The sequence below is a fragment of the Plecotus auritus genome (genome assembly GCF_963455305.1).
Source record: "Plecotus auritus genome assembly, chromosome: 2".
Taxonomy (NCBI): Eukaryota; Metazoa; Chordata; class Mammalia; order Chiroptera; family Vespertilionidae; genus Plecotus; species Plecotus auritus.
The window spans coordinates 167,032,421-167,045,120 of record NC_137771.1 but is presented as its reverse complement, the minus strand read 5'-3'; the positions used below and the strand labels follow the sequence as shown (position 1 = coordinate 167,045,120).

The following is a 12,700-nucleotide window of genomic DNA, read 5'->3' as shown; positions in this document are numbered from 1 at the left end:
TGGCAGGGCACTACGCTGACTTCATACTCTGGCCCCTGCTTGCCTCTCCTGCCTGCCTTTGATTCACCTACAGCAAGCTGTTCTCTGTTACCAGAATATGCCTTGTGTTTTTGTTTTACTTCTGGACTTAACTTCACGTTCCGTTCTTCCTTCCTGGAATGCCTTACCTCAGCTGGGGAACACCTACTCATCTTTTTAGACCAGCTTAAAGGTCACCTTCCTTTCGATCTTTGCTCCCCTGTCAGTGCTTCCTTTGAGTCCAGAGTGTACTTATTTTATTGGATTGTTGTTATTCCTAGGTCAGCTGCCCTCACCAGATCAAGAGTTCCCTGAAGGTGATAATTGTCTTGCTCATATTTATATCCCCTGTTCTTGGAGCACATCCTTTGCCCTAAATAAATGCTTATTGAATTGAGTCCACTCAACAAATAATGTTTCTCTCTTGTTATTCTCCCCCAAATATTTTCTACTGTGCTTCTGCCTGCATGTTTGTGGATTTCCTTATAAGAACACACCATTGTGACACAAATTTTTCTTTTGTCTTCCATCAAGTCTGGGTTTAAAGACAAGATACAATTTTCCATTGTATATTCCCATCATGGGTCCTATCCTCTATGCATCAATGTCACTGTCACCGCAGGCAGCATGTGGGGTTTCTGAACCCACAGTGCACTCCAGCAGCATAGCATGTTCCTGTAGCAATACATGTAAATTCCCAAAAGTACCTAGCAAGGTGGTACAGCACAGAGAACATACAGTTTAGAGTCACATTCCTTGCTCATATACTAGCTCTGTGGCCTTGGGCAATTTCCTTAGCTTCTCTGAGCTCGTTTCTTCCACTTAAAAAAAAAAAAGTATGCGGTGACATGAGGAAACAATAATTGCTTGATAAATGTTAGTCCCCTCTGTTCAGATGGGCACATGTGTGGATTGACAAGGAACGCAGGCTGAGAACAGTAGACAATGGGTTTGCCTGTCTCTTTAACGTGTCAGGGCCAGCCTATGCTTCAGGCTTGCTGAGAAAAATGACCGGCTTTGAAATTCTATCTTTGGCAGAGCGTTGGTCACTTCTCTGTTCCTGTGCTTCTGATTTCCTTGCTCACAGCTGGCAGGGACCACTACATTGGCAGCTCAAGGGGTGCATGACTAAGGTGGAGGGGGGAGCAGCTGCTGCCTGTTAGAAAGTGGGTGGTTGGGTTGGGAGGCAGGCATACAAGCAGCATATGGAAATTCCCCCAACTCCACCACTCGAATGACATCACGGATCTAAACCATTGCTGTGAGAGGGGCTCCAGGGCAGGCCTTTCCTTCTCCAGGCATTCTAGCTCTTTTCCTTTACCACCGATTTTCCGCCCTCTTGACTTTAGAAAGGAGTATTGGAATATGATGCACATTTGTAGATTTTAATTAAATAAGAAAAATTTGATGTCCTTCAACATGCCATGCATTTCCACACTTCTGTGCCTCACTTTTGCTGTTCTCATCACTAGAAACACTTCTACCTCTACCTACCTGAGTAATTCAACACTGACACCTGGAATCGATTGTTAGCTCTTATATCTTCCTTCCTGTATGCCACCCTTTCTTCTAGACTGCTGCTACTTTTTACATTTAACTCAGTTGTTGTGCATCACACATTGAATTGCCCTTGTGTTTTTTTTCCAATTACAGTTGACATTCAATATTATTCTGTATTAGCTTCAGGTGTACAGCATAGTAGTTAGACAATTGGACTTTACAGAGAGGTCCCCTCAATATTTCCAGTACCCATCTGGCACCATACAGTTATTATAATACTAGAGGCCCAACACACGAAATTCGTGCACTTCGGGGGAGGGGCTCTCAGCCTGGCCTGTGCCCTTTCGCAGTCCGGGAGCCCTCGGGGGATGTCTGACTGATGGCTTAGGCATGCTCCCTGCAGTTGGACATCCTTAGTGCTGCCACGGAGGTGGGAGAGGCTCCCGCCACCACTGTTGTACTCACCAGCCGTGAGCCCAGCTTCTGGCCCCTGGTGATCAGTGCGCGTCATAGCGGCCGGTCGTTCTGCTGTTTGGTTGATTTGCATATTAGCCTTTTATTATATAGGATTATTGACTATATTCCCTGTGCTGTCCTTTACATCCCCATGACTATTTTGTAACTACCAATTTGTACTTCTCAATCCCTTCTCCTTTTTCATCCAGCCCCCCACCCCCTTTCCCTCTGGCAACCATCAATCTGTTCTCTTTATCAATGAATCTGTTTCTATTTTGTTTATTTAGTTTGTTCTTAGGTTCCACATATAAGTGAAATCATATGGTATTTGTCTTGCCCTATCTGACTTATTTAACTTAGCATAATACTCTCTAAGTCCACCCATGCTGTCACAAATGGTTAAGGTTTTATTCTTTCTTATGGCCAAGTAACATTCCATTATATATATGTACCATAGTGGTTTTTTTTATTCACTTGTCTATTGATGGAATCACCCTTGCTTTTGAGGTATCTTTCCCTTTATAGAGTGACAGCTCTTGAGAATCTTTGATGCTCTGCGTGCTTGGCTCATAGTAAGTACTCATGTTGAGTTAAAAACCTCTACTCATATTTGCCAATTTCTAATTCCTCCCTAATTATTGCTAGGTTATTAGCAGTATAATAAAAGTCCATGTGGATTGAGCACTTGAATAGTTCTGGAAGATACTGGGTTCCCCCAGTCCCCAGCCCATACCTCAGGGGCAATAGGATTAATGGAAGTAAAGGTTAACCAGAAGCAAGGGGGAAAAAATCAAGGAGTCATTTGGAAGCCAGAAGGATATTTCTTAGTATAATGTTTTAATATTCCAGATTTATTTCTTGCTGACTCAAAGTAGACCCCAGATTCATCCAGAAGTTCCTTGGGCATTATCAGACTGCTTGGGGTGAGTGTGGGGTTGGGAGTCGTGGATCTGGTCCTGCATTTTCACTTACTGTGCAAACTACATGGGACACAGCAGTAAGTCTGGTAGACTTGGGTTCAAATCCTGATTCTGCTACTTACATGCTACTTGTGGGAACTTGTTACCTTTCTGAGCCTCAGTTTCTCTCCGAGCTAGAAGGAGGAGAATATTTTTGGGGTTGTTGTAATGACGAAATAACATTTGTGTAATACCTGTGGCGTGCCAGACCTTAATTTAGGTCTGGCACGCCACAGGTATTTAACAGGTGATAGTTATTATCTTGCAAATGCTAGGGTGGGTAGGGTGAGGGTGTGAGCAGGGTACCACCATTGCACTAACTGTAACTGATTCAGATGTACAAGGGGAAAGTCAGTAGAACTCAACATGTCAAATAAATGCCTAGTGATATTTACAATGTGACTTAATAAAGGCCTTCAAGGGGTTTTCCAGTTCTCACGGTTAGGATTTTTTCTGGTAATAGTCCCATACTTTCCTACTTTGATGTGTCCTCCTACCTCAGGAGAGCCCCTGGCCCTCGGCACAGGGAGCCCTGGAGAGTGTCCTGCCTGAATTGTTGTGGTGAATTCTGTGCTCACTTTTCCTTTGTTCCCCTGCCTGCCTCTTGCCCTGAGATCTTATCTTGTCCTCTGGGGAGGTATGTTAAGTGCTCTGCCAGCCTGCCTGTGTGCCTGGCCTGTCTTTTCTCACTGGCAGTACCTCTTGTATTCCAATTCCAAACATGGTATCCATCTGGGGTCACCCTTTCTTCCGGTGCCAAGAGAGACACATTCCAAATGGAACACGAGTGCGCCTCCTGTGCTGGCCGCTCCTCACTCTGTTTGGGGAAAACAGAGAGCCGGCTGTGGCCCCTTTATCATCGCTCACTTTGCAAGTTTTCAGGCCAATAGTCCTGTCCTTTGCTCAGGACAATTTAGGTTTTCTGCTAAGAGCCAAATGTGAAGACAGGCCTAAGGAATCTGGAGCCAAGGAAGCTGGCCAGAGCTCTGCCCGAGGGCCAGCGCCTGGCTGAGGGAGAAGATAAAAAGGTTCAAACTTCTCCATGAAATGTGCTATGTCCTGCCATTCATTCCCAAAGCTACCAGAAGCATTGCTCCTAGGAAAAGTGGAGTTGGTGGTGAGAAGCCAGAAGTGAGAAGACATATAGGAGGACAGACTACTCCATTTTCGGAATTTCCTATGTGGGAGAGTCCTAGAGCCCGACAAGACTTTGAGACGCCCCGAAGATGAGTGCCAGCAGCAGCACGCTGGGCCAGCGTCTCTGGCAGGGTCCGGTGTGCGCTGGCTGGAAGCAGGATATGGAAGGGGCTCTCTACCACCTGGCTAACTGCGTCTTGCTCCTGGGCTTCATGGGAGGCAGTGGGGTATACGGATGCTTCTATCTCTTTGGCTTCCTGGGCACCGGCTACGTGTGCTACGTGCTGTGGGGCTGGTTCAATGCCTGCGGCCTGGACATTGTCATCTGGAACTTCCTGCTGGCAATGGCCTGCCTGCTCCAGCTGGCACACCTGGTCTACCGCCTGCGCAAGGACACCCTCCCTGAGGAGTTCGATCTCCTCTACAAGACTCTGTGTGTGCCCCTGCAGGTGCCCATGCAGGCGTACAAGGAGATCGTTCGCTGCTGCGAGGAGCAGGTCTTGACTCTGGCCACTGAGCAGACCTATGCTGTGGAGGGCGAGACACCCATCAACCGCCTGTCCCTGCTGCTCTCTGGCCGGTAAGCTACTCTGTCACTGCCCACGCTTCTCGTTTCCCAGTAAGTCCCTTTCCACTTTGTGTCCCCTTCCATTAAGGGAAGGATGTGGCACGTCAAACAAACCAAAATAGATTTTTCTAAGCATGGGTTTGTTTCCTCTTTCTTAACATTTTCCCAGAGAAAACTAGATCATGAGGTATCTTCTTGGCTGGCAGGAAAGATTGTGTGTGCACTTGCTATTGGGAGGTGTCGGGTGAGTGCTTCTTGAGCCTGGGTCTGAAATGATCTCTCTCTCTCTCTCTCTCTCTCTCTCTCTCTCTCTCTCTCTCTCTCTCTCTCTCACACACACACACACACACACACACACACAAGTGTTATGCCTAAGCTGCAGCAATAGCTCTGTAAGTTTTGGAAAACTGAACATTTCAATAAGATTAATTTGTTCTTCCCATTAATTTGTCCATTCAACATTTGCCAAGTGCCAGCTATGTGCAGGGACCAGTGCCCAAGCAGAGGGGTTTTCCTATAGCCCCTGTTCCCTGCCGGGGCATCAAGGATATTGGGGATACCCTGAACAGACTCTGGAAAAGCCATTCCATACACACCCAGGTATGGAGAGGGGTACCCCTTGCCCACTTACTCATTCCCAGTAGTTCTAATGAGTTTCTTACAGGCCAGGAAGCTGACTTGAAAATCTGAGGACCAGACAGTGAGGAGAGTCGGATGCCCACACAGGCCTCTTTGAGGATTTGGTGGAGACACGTGGCTGACAATCAGACATGAGCAGAAATGGTCTTAGTTAGGGTCAGTGTATTCCCAATCAGCTGCATGGAGTGCTGGTCATTGGCCGGTGGCTTCTGAACAAATATACGGGGATCTGTGCTGCACTTTTGGTAGGCAATTGTGGAGTCTTTGGAATATTGCCTTCGTGGCACTTGATGTGGGGCTGAGCAGCAAACCTGGTGCTCTGGGGCTGGCTCTGGCTCTGTGGAAAGCCACCAAAGTATTTAAAAAGGCTTTGTCTTCAGTTTCCTCCCCAGCTTCCTTGAGACCAAGAGAATGTGGTAGAAAAGATAAGATAATAATCAGAAGGCTCTATCCCAAGTGAAGTGGGGGAATGAAACCAGATAAGACTGCCAATCACACAGTGGAAAAATAGAGTTTGATGATGATGGTATTACAACTACTAGTAACAATAATATCTATTAATGTTTAGAATTGAAAGTGATATGTGTATATAAATGTATATATGTTATATACATATACATACACATATACATATACATATATATACATATAAATTTGTTTGGACTCAGAGGTCCTGGGTTGAAAGAGCTTTGTGGGGAGAAATTTTATTATGAGTGAACTAAAGTATAAACAAATGCAATTATTTGTAAACAAATACATGCTTAAATACAAATACACTATGACTGTTGCCAAAATGTTTGCCACCTACAGTTCCATGCGTAAAATAAAGACAATTTTTTAGGAAATGTGCTCATTGATGAGATCCATGTTTTTTGCTGGCTCCTCGTAGCTCCTCTCTGTTCAAAGGAGGGAATTGAGACTGGGGGAGAAATGCCCATTCCCCTTGTATGGTGCTCACTTATGGAAACATGCTGTGATTATTGTATGGTTCAAGGATCTTTACTATGATGGATGGACCATGAGCTTGTATAAGACCACTTCCCTGTGAAGGGGTGAGAAGGGCTTGCTCCCTCAGCATGGCTTTTCCTAGTTTACTTAGCATCAAAAACCCAAGTCAGAAATGAGAACATTTTGATTTTTATTTCTTGCTTTTCAAGGTTTGGAGTAAGAGTTTTGTATTGTTATCTTTCCATGTCACCCCATCTCAGTTTCGCTAAGTTGGAGCTGGGGGAGGAGGCTTCTAGTCTATGAGCAGGCTCAGGTATTCAGAGAGAATCCCGTCCCTTTGCCTGGTCATGGTGAGGCACCAACACTTCCAAGCAGCAGGCAAAAAATTCCATGCTTCTTGTGCTGCTCTCCCCACCCCACAGACAGACTCTCATCTGGAAATCATTGCTGAAACCTCAGACATCCTTTTTGTTTTATTTTAATAAAGGCAATGAGTCCCTTTCAAGACTCAGCAAGTGACTTCCTCAAAGTGCATCACCCTGTAAAGCTGTGGGAGAGTCTCTCTCATGTAGTATTCAAAGCACAAGTCCCAACATGCACAGCCTTCTGAGCAGGCAACTAACTGTCTAAGCTATTCACATAGGAGGACATTATCTGTCCATCCAGGACATCAAATGATAGCGGATACAGTAGCCCTAGCCGGCTTTGCTCAGTGGTTAGAGTGTCGGCCCATGGACTGGAGGGTCGCAGGTTCGATTCCAGTCAAGGGCACGTACCTCAGGTGCAGGCTCCATCCCTGGCCTCAATAGGGGCACTTTAGAAGGCAACCAATCAATGTGTCTCTCACATAGATGTTTCTCTCTGTGTGTCTCTCCCTCTCCCTCCCACTCTCTCTCAGAATCAATGGGGGATAAAAAGTATCCTTGGGTGAGGATTAACAAATTAAAAAAGGATACAGTATAACAATTTCAGTAGCTTCACGGAGTCACGCAGGTTCGTGAGATGTTACTCACAGTCTAAAGTGGTGCTCCCTGGTGGCTTGCATGTGTGGTGAGGCTCCTTGCTTCAGGAGATGGTGGGAGGACCTGATGTAGGCTTCAGGAGCTTCTTTCTCTCCTGTGTCTTTCTTCCTTTATTTGAGAAGCTTTTCCTTGAGATTTTGATCCCCTTTTATGGTGACACAAGTGAGTTTATTTGTTCCATCATCCCTTCTTCCCTCCCTCTATTCCATCCTTCCAAAATCCTCTCCTTCCCCTCCCCCCGCCCCCCAAAAAAAGATTTAAGAGTGCTAGGACCTAGGGATCCAGTGTTAAAATGTGAAAAATGTCCTTGTGCTCATGGAGCTCACAGTCTATCAAGAAAGTCAATAATTAATATTCAACATAATGGTGAATCATATATATAAAATGTCCAAGGAGAAATGCAAAACACAATCAGAGCATGTAACTGGCAGATCTAACTTTCCTGGGGAAGTCCAGCAAGCCTTCCTGGAAGAAGGAGTGTTTAAGCTGAGACCTGAGAAGAAGGTGGGGATTAGGAAGAAGTCCATCTCTAGAGGGAAATGAATACGTGAAGACATATTCTATTCCAATAGCACAACATTGACTTGCATCCAGTTATTTATATGCCTGTGATTTCCACTAAATCGTGAAATCCTTAGAGGCAAGGAGCAGATCATACTCACTTCTGCATTTCCAGAAGTGTGTTTCATCAATAAAGCTCCAGAAATGATGGAACAATAGCTTCTTCCAAATTGAAAGGGTGTACCTTAGATATCTTTGGTTTTGGTTTTTGTTATTTTTTGGTAAGGGTTTTTGTTTGTTTAACACATCTGAAAAGAATGCATATACAAAGAACTGAGACATGAGAAAGCATTGGTTCAACACTAATGAATTTACAAGAATGAGGATTTGGGAGAGGTGGAGAAGATTACCTAAACATTTTTAAATATTGGAAACTGCAACCAAAAGAAATTGATAAAATCCCTCTTAACAGTTATGCAGTGTCTTCAGAAGACACTCTCCATGGTTTTTATTAAACTAGAGAGCCTCGATTGGCTGCTCTTGGGTTCCTCATGCAAAACAGAAATAAGGGATTCCCCTAGTTAGTCCCCATGTTCTTAAATATTCTCTCCAACCCCACTCCACCCTAGCTTCTTAATGAAGCAGGTCTCCATCCTCATAACTTGAAAGAGGATGTGAATTACCCTGGCCAGGTGTCTCAATTAGTTGAAGCATCATCCCATACACCAAAAGGTTGTGGGTTTGATTCTTGGTCAAGGCACATACCTAGGTTGTGGGTACAATCCTTGTTCGGGGCGTGTGCCGGAGACAACTGATTAATGTTTCTCTTTCACATCCATCTTTCTCTTTCTCTCCCCCCTCCCCCCCCACCTCTCTCTCTCTCTCTCAAATTAATAACCATATCCTCAGGTAAGGATAAAACATTTTTAAAAAGAGAGAGGATGTGAATCATTCCACAGACATCTCTCCTAGCACCACCCCTCATATATACCAGGTCTTCAGCTGTGTTTAGGATCATTGTATAATACACTATTAAGCTGCACGTCTATGCTAGGCAACCTAATAAGACAATGACTGATGGGGGAAAATGTTTTTTACGTACTCAATCCATTTGGTGTATTTCAAAAGGTGCAATACTTTTCATTTATCAGCAAAAGAAGTTAGAAATTAACTTTTAAAAATCATCAAATGGCTAACAAATTTCCTTGAAAGTCACAGTCACATATATAGTGCATTCTGGGAAAGAGAAGGGGCAAGACAGGCTCCACCCACTCATGAGTTTCCTCAAATACTGGACCTACTCAAGGCGACTTTCAAGGAGCATGTCATTAAGTGAGGCATTTACTATACTCCTTCCTAAGAGCACCAGGTGGGGAACATGTTTTCTAAACTAGATCTAGGAAGTGGAATAGAATCACTCCATGCTCCCCCCGCTTAAGGACTGTCCAAAGGATAATGAAGTTTTAAAAATGACCAAATAAAACAACTCCACCCCAAAGAAGAAAAATAAAACAAAACTGCCAGATTACTCTCCCAAGTGGAACCAGGGAGCAGCTTCAACAACCCAAAGTGGTCTGTTCTGCATCATCACAGGCATGCCTTGCTTTTAAACAACAAAATTGTTTTTGAAACAAAACAAAAACTAGCACTGACCACTTTTCTGACAATGCACAATTACTCACAATTAACTAGTACTGAGGGGGGGAAAGGGCCCTGCCTATGGGCCTTGTCTCACATGAGAGCATATGGGTGGGTGCAGGGCATTTGTCACTATTGCAGAAATGAACTTTTTATGTGTAATTCTTGGTTTGATTTAAACATTTACTTTTAGTGTGATGCTAATAGCAGCTGTGCAGAAAGGGTGTTGGAGAGATGTTCATAGTAGCACAAACTTCAATTCTGGAGGCTCTAGGCATTCCACATACGTGATGGCCTTTGGGTCACCAGCCAGCTTTTTGGCAGTCTCTGGAGTGATAGGCTTTTTAAAAAAAATTGTTGACAGTATTACAGATGTCTCCCATTTTCTCCCTTTTTGCCCCTCTCCACTCAACCCTTGCTCCACCCCAGACCTTCCCATACTATTTGTTGTCTGTGTCCATAGGTTATGCATGTATGCATAAATATGTTTTTGGTTAATCTCTTCCTGTCCTCCCACCCACCCCCACTGAGATCTGTTATTCTGTCCTATGTACACATACCTCTAGACATATTTTGTTTGTTAATTTATTTTATTCATGAGATTTCACATATAAGTGAGATCATGTGATATTTATCTTTCTCTAACTGGCTTATTTCACTTAGCATAATAGTCTCCAGATCCATGCTGTCTCAAAGGGTAAGAGCTCCTTTTTTACAGCCTCATAGTATTCCATTGTGTAGATGTACCACAGCTTTTTTGTCCACTTGTTTACTGATGGGCACTTGGGCTGTTTCCAAATCTTAGCTATTGTAAATTGTGCTGCTATGAGCACAGGGTGCATATATTCTTTCTGATTGGTGTCTCAGGATTCTTAGGATAGATTCCTGGAAGTGGGATTGCTGGGTCAAATAGCAGTTCCACTTTTAATTTTTTGAGGAACTTCCATACTATTTTCTACAGTGGCTGCACCAGTCTGCATTCCCACCAGTAATGTACTGGGGTTCCTTTTCTCCACATCCTCTCCAACATTTGTTTGTTGATTTATTGATGGCAGCCATTCTGGCAGGTGTCTGTTTGTCCTTGGGAGATGGCAGGTTTCTAAATAGTAGAGGGGTCATCTCTGAGATAAGTTTGGCTCTCAGCAGCAAAAAAGGAGTCTTTGGACAGTGGTGAGTTATCTCAGGCACCCACTGTCTTTTCCATTTTCAAATGAGAATAGAGAGACCACTGAAAAACTAATGTTTCTAATCTGAAACACATCTGTTTGTGGATAACTCCGTGGTTGTAACCTGTCATAATCCTCTTGCCCTGCGGTATCAAAAAGTCCAAGAGTAGAGAAACCAAGATGGCGGCATAAGGTATACACCTGTACGTGCAGCCTCTCACAACCACACTAAAACTACAACTAAAAGACAAAACAACTATCACCCAGAACCACGGGAAAGCTAGCTGAGTGGAAGTTCTACAACTAGAAGGAAAGAGAAAAGTGCATTGAGACTGGGTAGGAGGTGCAGAGCCACGGAAAAGCAGAGGTATGGAGGTGCACGCGGAGAGGGCTGGCAACAGAGGATGCGGTTGTCTTTTTCAAGCAGGAGGGAGACACAAGCTCCTGACTGCTCTGAACTCCAGTTTCTGGCAAAACTCTGGGGACCCAGACTCCTACAGGGAGAAACTAAACTGTCTGGCATCAGGTCGGAAAGTGAGGGTGGCTTTCTTGCAGAGGTGCGCACAGGAATCATTGTTTACTGCGCTGGGGCGCAGGACGTGGGACACAGAAACATGGAGATGCAGAGACGGCTGACTGGCACCCATTGCTGTTTGCCACGCCCTAGTGATTCCCTGAGACCCCGCCCCACCCAATTTACAAACCCACCCAAACTGTGCACAGCAGCTTTTGCATATGAATGGCCTGCCCTATCACAGCTTAACCCAGCCGTGGGCAAACTACGGCCTGCGGGCCGGATCCGGCTGTTCTATCCGGTTCTCTTGCTCTCCCCTCCACTCCTTTACTTTGAATTTATATTAGTTCACACAAACACTCCATCCATGCTTTTGTTCCGGCCCTCTGGTCCAGTTTAAGAACCCATTGTGGCCCTCAAGTCAAAAAGTTTAACCTAACAAACTGCAGCTGGGTCAGCTCCAAAACTTCCAAACCCCAAGCAAAGAGGAGAAATCTGCAGATCTTGCTGTAGCTCCTGCTGGATGGCCTCAGACAGTAGCTAACTTGCAGCTCCTTGAAGATCCAGAAGCCAGTGTACCTAGTGGTCAGTGTGAGACGACATCAGATTTTAATTCTTCACATCCATAAGTGACACACTCAAGAGGCAGACTCAGTGAGTGCCAAAGCCCCACTAAAGCAAGTCCTGCCCCATAAGAGTGTCTCCAGCACAGCAGTTCTTCCATTATAGACACAGCTGATCCTCAGAGCAAATTGGCCTGGAGGTCAATTCCTCCCAGTGTACCAATGGCAATCAAGGCTTAACTACAACAAGACTGTGCACCCAGCCTACAAAGAGGTGCACCAAGAGTGTCCACCTCAGGTGATTGGGGAGGCTGAGCCACTGGGCCCTATAGGTCACCTACCACACAAAGCCACTCCATCAACACAGGGAAGCAGCAAAATGCAGAGACAAAGAAACATGTCACGAATAAAAGAAATGGAGGAAAGCAAACTACTGGATATAGAGTTCAAAACCATAGTTATAAGGTTACTCAAGAATCTTCTAGAAACTGCCAAGAAACTTAGTGAGACCTCCAAGGAACTTAGTGAGACCTTCAAAGATCTTAATGAGACCTCCAAGGATCTTAATGAGAATGCCAAAGAAATGGAAAAGGACCAGTCAGAAATTAAGCATACACTGACTGAAATAAAGAATAATATACAGAAATCCAACAGTAGACTAGAGGACCCCAAGAATCAAACCAAAGATTTGAAATATGAGGAAGCAAAAAACACCCAACCAGAAAAACAAAAAGAAAAAAGAATCCAAAAATATGAAGATAGTGTAAGGAGCCTCTGGGACAACTTCAAGCGTACCAACATCCGAATTATGGGGGTGCCAGAAGAACAGAGAGAGCAAGATATTGAAAACCTATTAGAAGAAATAATGACAGAAAACTTGCCCTACCTGGTGAAAGAAATAGACTTACAAGTCCAGGAAGTGCAGAGAACCCCAAACAAAAGGAATCCAAAGAGGACCACAACAAGACACATCATAATTAAAATGCCAAGGGCAAAAGACAAAGAGAGAATCTTGAAAGCAGCAAGAGAAAAACAGTTAGTTACCTACAAGGGAGTATCCATACGACTGTC

General features: G+C 44.5%; 1 protein-coding gene across 5 annotated transcripts in view; it reads left to right on the top strand.

Annotated features, from left to right (window-relative positions):
* Positions 1–3,697: 3,697 nt before the first annotated feature.
* Positions 3,698–12,700, top strand: part of POPDC2 (popeye domain cAMP effector 2) — a 33,205-nt gene continuing 24,202 nt past the window's right edge. For 3 of the 5 annotated variants that reach the window (XM_080654927.1, XM_080654928.1, XM_080654931.1), the window contains exon 1: positions 3,748–4,650. In XM_080654927.1, the coding sequence (XP_080511053.1) occupies positions 4,160–4,650 (491 nt within the window). In that variant the 5' untranslated portion in view covers positions 3,748–4,159. Of the gene's footprint in view, positions 4,651–12,700 lie in introns of all 5 variants that reach the window. The other 2 variants (XM_080654929.1, XM_080654930.1) reach the window with 2 other exon arrangements.